Source organism: Chrysochloris asiatica, unplaced genomic scaffold (assembly GCF_000296735.1).
Source record: "Chrysochloris asiatica unplaced genomic scaffold, ChrAsi1.0 scaffold00010, whole genome shotgun sequence".
NCBI classification, from domain to species: Eukaryota; Metazoa; Chordata; class Mammalia; order Afrosoricida; family Chrysochloridae; genus Chrysochloris; species Chrysochloris asiatica.
The window spans coordinates 21,449,125-21,461,389 of record NW_006408528.1 but is presented as its reverse complement, the minus strand read 5'-3'; the positions used below and the strand labels follow the sequence as shown (position 1 = coordinate 21,461,389).

At 37.8% G+C, this 12,265-nt stretch overlaps 1 protein-coding gene across 3 annotated transcripts in view; it reads right to left on the bottom strand.

Moving 5' to 3' along the window:
* The window catches only part of ABCB4 (ATP-binding cassette, sub-family B (MDR/TAP), member 4), a 90,580-nt gene that overhangs the window by 34,261 nt on the left and 44,054 nt on the right, over positions 1-12,265 (bottom strand). For all 3 annotated transcript variants that reach the window (XM_006834326.1, XM_006834327.1, XM_006834328.1), the window contains exons 15-16: positions 4,862-5,023; positions 158-334 (exon numbers count right to left, since the gene is read on the bottom strand). In XM_006834326.1, the coding sequence (XP_006834389.1) occupies positions 158-334; positions 4,862-5,023 (339 nt within the window). The remainder of the gene's footprint in view (positions 1-157; positions 335-4,861; positions 5,024-12,265) is intronic.

Below are 12,265 nucleotides of genomic sequence, written 5' to 3'. Positions count from 1 at the left end.
AAACCCACAGAAAAACCCTGGGAATTAATTCCTTTTCAACTGGCCTTATTTCTCTCTGAACAGCAAAGATGAGAAGAATACTTTTAAATATGTTTAAATTGTTAGAAGTTAAGAATTTCAATGATAAAAGATTGAATTTAAGTGAAACACAACTTACAAGTTCATTGGTTTCCACATCAAGGCTATTGTGATGCATTCGTGAATTTCTAAGGCTTTTATGAGTAGAATTCCTACATATGCGAGATTTCCATCCATTTGGGGCCAGACCAGTGGCAACATTTTCATCATTTAGTTCAGCTTCAAAGTCTTCTGACTGGATTTGTTTTCCTGATGTCTGCAGGAACAAAATGTTAAATTATGTTTTATCCAGTTGATGTAACTTTCAATTTTAAAACCACAAAGCAATTTTCAATATTTGTGTCACTTGTGTCAAAAATTTTAAGATTCCATATTAGCGTTTCAATCAAGGTAGTTGGAAAACTGTAAAAGTTTATCAAAACATGGAAGTAAAAGAGGCTAAAAATGACAGACAGGTTAAATTCCATTTGAACAATATGAGAATTGGAGTATAAGTATTTTTAAAAATTTGAAGAAAAAATCTTTCATATTCAAGCAGCTATATAAGAATTTCCTCAATATACAATAATTCAGAGAACAAGTCATGACTGCCATGAAAGGGACGAAAAATAAACAGAAACATCACCAGAGGTTAATTTTTAAAACCACAAAACTCTGAATCAAAGCACCTGGTCACCACCCATAGGAAACCATTTAAACTGCTTTTCCCAGACCCACTGAATGCAGTCAGCTCCTCCTTCCTTGCAATACTGCTGAGGTTCCCACCTCATTCCAACAGATCCAGCATTCAGGCTCAGCTTCACTCCTTCCTAGGAGCAATTTTATCCTTTTGTGACATGGGACATATAAAGCCCCCTACATTTTCCACTCTAGGGTTTAGGTTAGGAAACTTCTATCCCCCTTCCACAGCATACTGCTATCTGGTGGGGCACATATAACTGCATGAATCTGAAGAACCAAGCCTAATCCTATCAACATCAGCACCAGAGACCCCCTCAGTGCATATGTGTTTATGTGGCGCTGTAGGATAAGCACTGGACTGCTAACCACAGTCTGGTGGTTTAAACCCACCAACTGATGAGCCCACATTTAACAACATCAAAATATTGTATCAAAAGTAGTATTACCATAAAATTTTTTTTTCATTTTATTCAAAATGCCTTTCCTCACTGAAAACACATGCTTTCAACAAAAAATTCAAAGTAGAACATAATTCAGTCTTTAAACAGTTAAGGATCCACTGCCCACTGAGAGAACATTAGCTTAACCTGCTGGATTCATGCTTTGGGTTCAGTTCCCAGCTTGCTTTATCCATGTCCAAGTACACATTTTGATGGTTTGTGTAGAACCTCAGCCTTATATGTTGTTGTTGTTAAGTGCTGTCGAGTCAGTTGCAAGTCATTGTGACCCTGTACAGGGTTTCCAAGGAGCGGCTAGTGAGCTTAAGCCGCCAACCTTGCAGTTCAAATGGACCTTGTGGTCCAGTGCTTATCCTACAGCACCACACCAGGACTCCTTCAGCCTTATATGTTGTTGTTAAGTGCCGTTGAGTCAGTTCTGACTCATAGCAACCCCATATAGGATTTTCTTCAAGGAGAGGCTGGTGAGCTTGAGCAGCCGATTTTGCAGTTCAATCGACTTTGCAGTCCAGCGCATTAACCCACAGCGCCATGCCAGGACTCCTCAGCCTCAGATGTTGTTGTTAAATGCTGTCGAGTCAGTTCCAACTCATAGAGACCCTGTATAGGGTTTCTGAGGAGCAGCTAGTGAATTTGAATTGCTGAATATTTAGTGAGTAGTTCAGTGCTTATACTACAGAGCCACACCAGGACTCCTAACTAAAGGTTTGTTGTTGTTGTTAACTGTCGTCGACTTGGTTCTGACTTATACCAAACCTGTATAGGAGCGATTGGTGCATTTAAACTGTCAACCTTGAGGTTAGCAGTCTATTGCTCATATTACAGTGCCCACTCTGCTCAAATTATGCCTCAGCTCAAAAGTCTTCCATATCTCACCATTATCTGCTCAAGCCTGGCTCATGCCAAGTCAAACTGGACCACCACCTCACATGAATGTGTATCCTTCTCTCTTCTCCTTTCTGTAATATTATCTATGCCACCAAGGGGCCAACTGCAATGGACAACTAGCCCATTCCAATTTTTGCATCCTTTGATAAACAAATAAAATAAAAATAGTAGTCCTGGTATGGCAATGTAGGATAGATAACACCGGACTGCAAGGTCTGTTTGAACAGTAAGGTTCACACTTCAAACTCACCTGCTCATTCTTTGATAAGGTGCATTGTTATGATGGAAAACATAAGGGCTGAACTATGAGAATTTCATTGACAAACCTTACTCCACCCATCCTACAGTTCTGATCTTGCCCCAGTAGACTTCTTTTTGTTCCCTAAACTAAACGAACATTTAAAAGGAACGTAATTTGAGTTCTTCAAGAATGGCAAAACTGCCATTTTGATGTGGTATAAATCTGAGTGCAGAATTCTTCAGGGAATGGTTAGAGAGATGGAAACATCGCCTTCAGAAGTGGATAATCTAGACAGAGGTTATGTCAAGAGACCATAGCTTCACATTTTGATGTTTTTGTTTAATAAAACTGTCTATGATTTTATAGCCATACTTTTTGACATACCCAGTTTTCTTTCTGTGCCTTATTTAAAGCATACCTTTAGTTAATGTTCAGTGTTTTAGTTGAGAGGTAATTGAGCTCCAAAGCCACAATGGCATCATTGCTTACCAGGTAATAAGAAATATATATATATATATTAAAGCCACTAGCCTTTATTTCTTAGGCCCCAAATATATTTTAGCTGGCTCAAAGATTTAACTGTAGAAAGTAAAACAATAAATGTTGAAAGGAAATATGTCTTGAAGACAGAGAGGAAAAGATGAATAATCTAATCATATACAATTTTAAGGCTTTTTTATGGCAGCAAAAAGTAAAATGGCAAGGAACAAAGGTCATCTTAGTCCCTGATTAAACAAGTGAAGATCCCAAAACCCAGTTATGTTAGATGATGTTTTTGAGGCCACTGTTGTGTTGTTGAGAGCCTTTTTCTGTCGCACCAGGCCTTCAATTGTACTTTTCCTAGAAAAGAAAGCTTAGGGAATATAGTGAAATAACAGAGCTGTCCTTATCCCTTTGGCAATCTCCCAGTCTAAGTCCTGAGAGGAGTGGAGGGTCATTCTTCCAGGGGACAGAATAGGCCAGGCAAGGAAGAAACTGGTCATTTCAGTTGAGTACCCAATATGCTATCACACGCACAATCGCAGAGCCTTGGTAACCATTAATGAAATAGTAACTAAAACTGACTTAGAGATTGTATATGTATTTAAACCATTGATGATTAAAATAAATAATTCTGTGGCAACTAAGCCATATGGAAGCAATGAGCAGAAACACTATGATGGATGATCCCCTGCTGAACAACATTTTCTGTCAAAATTGCCTGAGTTATAAAACTTTCTGTCATTTCATTTGATAGTTTCACTTTGGAGAATTTATAAATTTCAATAACAACCATTTTATCAGGCATCTATTTTGAAGCAGGAATTTTTTATTAAAATAGATGATTTATTGAGATATAATTTATATACCATAAATTCATCCCTTTAAAGTGCACATTTCAGGTTTGTTTTTTTTTAATACTAAATATTCAGGTGCTTATTTCTGAACTCTGTAACAGTCTTACATGATAGGTTTAGTATACCAAATGTGGGAATTGTGACTTAGAGGAGTTATTTCTCAGAAAACAAGACCAATGTTGACTGAGAAAAATGTTTTTACCCCACCTGTGCTCATAGGTGATAATATTTAGAATTAAGAAAAACTGGAAATAAACCAAGTATCCAACTTGAAAGCAATGACAAAGAAATTAATAGCATATTAATAAAATGGGTTGTTGAGTACTTATTAAAATGACAGTATTTCAATGATACATATCTGAAATGTTATTGGAAAAATGTGTGTGTGCACACTTTGTCATTGTTGTCAGTTCCAACTCATATGACCCTGTATAGGGTTTCTAAGGAGCTGCTAGTGATCTTGAACTGCCAACCTTGCAGTTCAGATCAACTTTTCAGTCCAGTGCATTAACCCACAGCACCACACCAGGACTCCTAATTAAGTTATTTCAAAGCAAATGCATATACTTTGACAAATATTAGGATCTTATTAATAGAGTAAAATATCTTTAAAGAATGAATTTTTAAAATAAAAAGACAAATGGATAATTTATCAATATATCTTTTTGAGAAATAAAGCAGAATGAATGATTGGTTTTTAGAAGAAAACCAAATTATTCATTTTCTAGAGTCATGAATCTTGCTGTTAGACATATTAGCATCATCTGGGGAGCATTGCCCCTAACCACTAGACAGCCTGACATCACCCCTTAATTCTACCTCTTATTCCACCCGCCTACCTACCCATCATCTCATGGTAGAAAGGACTGTTCATTGGAATATATTCCCCAGGCAATTAAGAATCTCTGTCCTAAGGAATTAATTCCCAGGGGTTTTTTTTTTGTTTTTTTTGTTTGTTTTTTTTTGTCATTTTCCCCCATTCCTGATCTCCCACCACCCCATTCTCCCTTTCACAGAGTCTTCCACTCATTCTGAATTAAAGTCTCACATGTATACTTTCAATCATCTTCCTGAAGTTTCCTATTTCTGAGTCTGGTACTAGCTGTGCCATTATTTTCATGATTTAAAAAATACTATATTGAGAAGCAAGTAGCAAAAAGCGACTGGGAAGCAGATACCTGCATGTTAACAAGTTTGAAGTACACCCCTTCTTTCTTCATCAGTTCACTGTGACTTCCTTGCTCCACAACAACTCCATCCTCAAGCCCAGCAATGACATCTGCATTTCGAATTGTGGACAGTCGGTGTGCTATCACGATGGTGGTCCGGCCTTCTCTGGCCTAAAGAAGAAAAAAGACAAGTATGTGGTGCAGCAGGCTCACCATACTGATACACTAATTAACATGCTCCTTTAAGCATTTGGATAGACATTCTTATTTTTTGTTGTTGATGAGAGAGTAGTTTACTCTCCAGATCTTCCTGTGATTAGGACAAAAACCATTACTCAAAAAAGGTTAAAGTTGAGTTCTGAACCAGACTGAACACCATTTCAGTATGAGGACTGATAATTCTGCAAGCTTACAGTAATCAGTGTTTTTCTCAAGGGAAAAAAAAAAGTTTGATTCCTTATAAGCGTTTTCACAAGCATCTCTGGTGGCGCTGTGGGTGAGATGTTGTATCATTAGTATTTGCCTGAGGTGCTCTAGTTCTGCCAAGACACTTTTACAAAATGATTTTAGGCATGTTGTTGCCTAGTGGTCACGTTCTCCAGAGAACTTCTATAGGATTTCTGTTGAAGGGCCTGGTTATAACTAATTAGATAGACTGCAACAGGCAGGTTTTCTCATGTAACTCACAATAAAACATAAAAAAAAAAAAAAAGAACCAAAAGAGAGCTTTCATGGTGATTTTCATGAAGTGATTCCAAATGATTTCATTTCAATGTCGTTTCACAGAAGTTTCAAGAATGTTAAGGGATTAGTGCTCCCTTTGTTTAGGGCTGGTTTTCATTACATATTCTATCCCTACACCTCCAAAATTATAGAAGGTCCAAATTTCTTAACAGTTACTGTTCTTGAATCTAGGGATTTTTTTGTGCCAATGTCTTGTCATCATTAGGGTATCTGATTGCTCTAAAAAAAAAAAAAAAAAAAAAGTCTCTTTCTACTTTGGCCAAAAAATGTTACTAACTTTGAATTTCACAGACTCATATTTTGTTTTTCTACATACCCATACTTTTCTCACAAGTCTATTCCATTGTCCTGTACTAATGTGTTGACATAGCATCAATTTGTTATCATTATGACAATACAATCAGTATTAGCAATTATGAATATCTTACATTAATCTGACTGTTTTCCATATACATCATATGTGAACCACTCTATACTTCTATATCAGTAAATATTTATGAATGTTTCCTTAGGGTTTATATTCTAAACATCCAAGAACAATTTGAACATTATCCAATAGAGCTATAGTTTTCCTCTCTCTCTCAATAGTTTTACTTTTTTCCATTTATTTGAACACAGTTGAGTCTTCTGGATTTATCTCAGTGTAAGGCTTCAAGTAGAGATGACGTAGTATTTGCTTTCAGGTGGCTATGCAGTTGTCTTAATACTATTTATTATGTAATCCATATTATTTTTGCTACTATTGAAAAGAATCATTTTTATCCTGTAGTAAATTCTTAAATATTTTGGGTCCATCTGGACTTTCTATTTCATTCATTGATCTGACTGCCTTTTCATGTCCTGGTAAAGTGGAGGGAATTGATGAAATACAAATAGAAATCTTTGGCAAACTGATGCAACACTGAAGGCACTCTCTCACTCATGTATACTAATAAATTTGGAAGACAGCTGCCTGGCCAACTGATCGGAAGAGATCCATATTTGTGCCTGTTCCAAGGAGTAGTAAGTAGCCCAATGGAATATAGAAATCATAAAAAAAAGAAATCATTAATATCACATGCAAGTAAAATTTTTGTAAAGATCATTCAAAAACAGCTGCAGCAGTACATTGACAAGAAATTGCCAAAAGTTTAAGCCAGATTCAGATGCAGATCAGGACATGGAACAAGGAATATCATTGCTGAAATCAGACGGATCTTGGCTGAAAGCAAAGAATACAAGGGAAATGTTTACCTGTGCTTTATTTCCTAAGCAACGACTTATAATTGTGTGGATCATGACAAGCTATGAACAACACTATGGAGGAGTATTCTGAAGCACTTCATTGTGTTCATGAGGAATGTGTATGTAGACCATGAGGCTTGAAAGCTTGTAAGCCAGTTACTTCTTGCCTTTGTAGTCCCTCCCTCCCCATTTGGGTATCCAATGTCCAAGATGCCCCTCTCTGTCTACTCTGTGTGTGGAGGGGGTGGGAATGTTTCTTGCTGTAAGGATTTGTTGCCTCTTTTGTGTCACTGCATTCGTATGCATAGGTCAATTTCATCAGCTTGGATCAGCTCAATCTTCTTCCTCCCCCACTCCCCCCAACTTTCTTTCTTCTCCTGGTTGAGCTCTGATCATCCACTCATCCAGTCCCGGTCATGTGGGTGGCATCTGCAAGTGTGGGTGTTCTTGTGCACATGCCCTCTCTTCCCATCAGCCGGCAGCTCCATTCTCCACTTGAGTCCTCCGTGGCCATGTCATTGACTCTGGGCCCAGGAGTCCTCGGGTCTCCTCGCACTGCTTGCCAACCAGGTCCCCAACCGGGTCCACAGAAGCCCTCTTAATATTGTGAGGCTTAGATCGCCGCTTCATTGCTGCCTTTACCCCATTTCTCCCCAACGGTGATGAGTGTATTTACCAATCCGAGCGTGCATTTCCACCGAGTCTCAGTTTTGGGTGGGTGGGGCTACGTTGGTGGGACCCGACCGACTGCCCCAATGTCTCTTAGTGGAGCGACCTGTTTGTTCCCGTAGTAGCCGTCCATCTGTCTCCATTGTGTCGTGCTTTTCCTGTAGGTCTTCCACTCAAGACGTATCTTTTGTTCTTCTCACCGTTCTAGGCTGGTCAGCTCATCCCTTCAAGTGGGGATTTCTCATCTCTGGAGATCTGGATGTGGTTCTGGTTTCTACCTATAGTTTTATGTATTGCAAAGGCTCTGCAGAAAGCCTCGTTCACCGGGTTCTTTTCTTGCCCCTCCAGTTTTATAACATGATGAGTAAGCATGTGTGTGAAAGTACAAAACTTTGTAATTATTGACTTTCTTTAAAAATATCAGAATATAATATCTGATGTCATATTTCCTTTTATGACTTTCTTAGTTACCTAGTGCTGAATTCAGGACACCAGTTCTAGAAAAAGACCTTCTATCTGCTCTGGGGGCAAGTCCCTGACTTCTTTCAACATCTGAGGTCCTAGTATTCCTTTGAAATTTCCATGTGTCTGGGCATCAGTCTTTCCCTAGGTCTACGAGGTACTCAGTGCAGAGATTCTGGGTCCAAATGATGTGTTCTGATTTTCTTTCTTGGTGGCAGCAGATCCCTCCCTCTCTCCTTTTATTTCTTTTAAGATAAAAAGTGATCCAGAAAAGCTCCCTTTACAAAGATCAGGGCTGTGACCTGATAAGGGTGTTGCATCCCACCCCAAGCCCCTTACAACTCACTGGCTGCGCACATCACATCACATCACATCACACCACATCACATCACATCACATCACTGCCAAACTGCTTACGTGTCTATCACGTTGTCCTACAGTAGTGGCTTGTGCACTGCTGTGATGTTGGAAGCTATGCCACTGGTATCTCAAATACCAATAAGATCACCCATAATGAATAGGTTTCAGTGGTGCTTTCATACCAAGACAGAGTAGGAAGAAGGAATAGACAGTCCATTTCTAAGAGATTACTCACTGAAAAGCTTATGAATAGTAGCAGAATATGAATAGAAGCAAAAAGACGAGCCCCCTCAGGCTGGAAGTCATGCAAAATAAGACTGAGAAAGAGCTGCCTTCTCAAAGTAGAGTTGACCTTAATGATATGAATGGAGAATAACTTATGGGACCTTCATTTTCTGTTGGGGCATAGCTCACAATGAAAAGAAAGGGCTACAAACATTCATTAATAATCAGAATGTGAAATGTAAAAAGTATGAATCTAGGAAAATTGAAAGTGATCAAATATGAAATGCAACACATAAAGAGTGATATTCTAGGCACTAGTGAGCTGAAATTGACGGGCATTGGCCTTTTGAATCAATCATATGATTACTATGCCAGTAATGACAAATTGAAGAGGAATGGTATGGTATTCATCATCAGAAAGAGCATTTCAAGATCTATCTACAGTATGGCGCTTTCTGTGATACGATAATATCAACACGTCTAAAAGAAAGACCCTGGTGTGGCATTGTAGGGTTAGCACTGGACTGCAAACCACAAGGTCAACAGTTCAAACCCATCTGCTGCTCCTTGGACACCCTATACAGGGCCCCTATGATAAAGTCAGTGATGATGAAATTGAAGAATTCTACCAACTTTTTCAGTCTGAAATTGATGAAACATGCAGTTAAGATGCACTGATAATTACTGGTGATTGGAATGAGAAAACTGGAAATAAGGAGGAAGGATCAGTATTTGGAAAGTATGGCCTTGGTGACAAAAACAATGCTGGAGATCGCATGGTAGAATTTTTGCAAGAGCAATGATGTACTCATTGTAAATATCATTTTTTAACAACCTAAATGGTGACCATACACATGGACCTGGCCAGATGGAATACAGGAATAAAAATGACTACATCTGTGGGAAGAGATGATGAAGAAGCTTAATATCATCAGCAAAACAAGGCCAGGGCACACTGTGAAACAGATTCATATACAAGTTCAGGCTGAAGCTGGAGAAAATTAAAACAGCTCTATGAGAGCCAAATTATAACCTTGAGCATATCCAACCTGAATTTAGAGACCATTTCGAGAACAGATTTGATGCAGTAGACACTAATGACCCAAGACCAGAAGAGTTGTAGGATGACATCAAAACATCATACAGGAAGAAAGCAAAAAATCATTAAAAACACAGGAAAGAAATAAAAGACCAAAATGGATGTCGGAAAAGATTCTGAAACTTGCTCTTGACTGTAGAGAAGCTAAAGTGACTGGAAAAATGATGAAGTTAAAGCTGAACAGAAAATTTGAAAGGATAACTCAAGAAGGCAAAGTCAAGTATAATAATGAAATATGCAAAGACCTGGAGTTAGAACATTAAAAGGGAAGAACACACTCAGTATTTCTTAAGTTGAAAAAAAACTGACAAAAAAATTCAGGCCTCAGTTGCAATATTGAAGGATTCTAAGGGCAAAATATTGAATGATTCAGGAAGCATCAATAGAAGAGTATCAAAAATAATTGGTCAATATTCAACCATTTCAAGAGGTAACATATGATCAAGAATTGACTGTATTGAAGGAAGTAGTCCAAGCTACACTGAAGGCATTAGTGAAAAACAAGGCTCCAAGAATTGGAATGTTTCAACAAACTAATACAGCACTGAAGGTGCTCATTTTTCTATGTCAAAAATTTGGAAGACAGTTACTAACTGATTGGAAGAGATTCATATTTGTGCCCATTCCAAAAAAAGATGACTTAATGGAATACAAAAATCATCAAACATCATGCTTGGTAAAGTAGAAGGAAAGAGGAAGACTCCCTACAGACATAATTGACACAGTGGCTGCAACAATGGGCTCAAACATAACAATTGTGAGGATGGTACAGGACCAGGCAGTGTTTCATTCTATTATCCATAGGCTTGCTATGAGCCAGAGCCAATTTGTCGGCAATTAGCAACAACAACCAACAGGTAAAATAAATACACCTTATTTTAAGACCCTCAACATTTTCATATAATTATGGTATCAGACTCAAAGTCCTGAATCTCAAGATCTGCATTGTGTCCAAATATGAATGAGATTTTTCATGTGCAGCTCATCTTGATTTGGAGAACTAGTAACTTAAAAGACAGGCTATTTTCCCCATATACTGTCATTCAGTTGACCAGTCTTTATAAGTATAAACCAGTTTTCTTTTTTAACAATGAAAAATTGAATTTCATAAGTTATCTTCCCTCTGAGAATCATAAGGATGTATCACTATTATATCTATTGTTATTCCTCCCTGGAAGAATATTTTCCTTTTGTGGATCCTTTATTCATTTATTAATACCTCTTGCATAGCACCAATTTATTGTAGTTTTGTATGTACTTGTTTTCTCCTTTCTAGAAAGAAAAATCCTCTTGGGGGCAGAATTATTAAGTAGTTCATGTTTCTGTTTCCAAAACACTTAGCCCAGTGCCTTGACATATTATAGCCTAAATAAATATTTACTGAATTGAATATCAAGGTTGTGGTAGAGTTAATTACCTAATGTCTCTCTAGCCATAGTCTGTAACTCCCACCAAACAACGTTTCTCCCCTGCTAGGTCTAGGTAAGAGAAGGTGGGAGAAGGTATTAATAGGCTGTTATGATTCAGCTGTGGATATGAGCAGAGTTCATTGTAATTGCAAAACTTGAAACTCTAGCAGGGTGTAAAATGAGCCATCTCAGAAGCGGGAGGGGGGATCTCACTACCATCAAAGTAGAGTTGACTGTGATGACACGAATAAAGTAAAGCCCGTGGGAGAAAAGTCCGTGGGACCTTCATTTGCTTATGGGGCACAACTCAAAATGAAGAGAAACAGCTGTAAACATCCATTAATAATCGGAACATGGACTGTATGAATTATGAATCTAGAAAAACTGAAAATTGTCAAAAATGACATGGAACACATAAACATCAGTATCTTAGGCATTAGTGAGCTGAAATAGACTGGTATTGGCCATTTTTAATCTGACAACCACATGGTTTACTATGCCAGAACTGACAAATTGAAGAGGAATGGTGTTGCATTCATTGTTAAAAAGAACATATCAAGATCAGTCATGAGGTACAATGCTAGTCTGTGATAGGATAATATCCATGCGCCTCAGGGAAGCCTAGTTAATAACACTATTATTCAAATTTATGTACCAACCACTAAAGCCAGTAAGGATGAAATAGAAGAATTCTACAAACATCTTCAATCTTAAATTGATCAAACATGCAATCAGATGTATTGATCATTACCAGTGATTGGAATGTAAAGGTTGGGAGCAAACAGGAAGGATCAGTAGTTGAAAATATGGCCTTGGTGATAGAAATGATGCTGGAGATCACATGATAGAATTCTGCAAAATCAAGGATTTGTTCATTTCAAATACCTTCTCTAGACAGCATAAGAGACGATTCTACACATGGACCTCACCAGATGGAATACATAGAAATCAAATTAATTATATCTGCAGAAAGAGATGATTGAAAAGCTCCATATACCAGTGAAAACAAGGCCAGGGGCAGATTATGGAACAGACCATTAATTGCTAATATGCAAATTCAAACTGAAGCTTAACAAAATGAAAACAAGTCCACAAGAGCTAAAATAGGACCTTGAATATGTCCCACCTGAATTTAGAGATCATCTGAAGAACAGATTTGATACATTAAACACTAAAAACCAAAGACCAGAAGAGTTGTGGGATGACATGAAGAACATCATA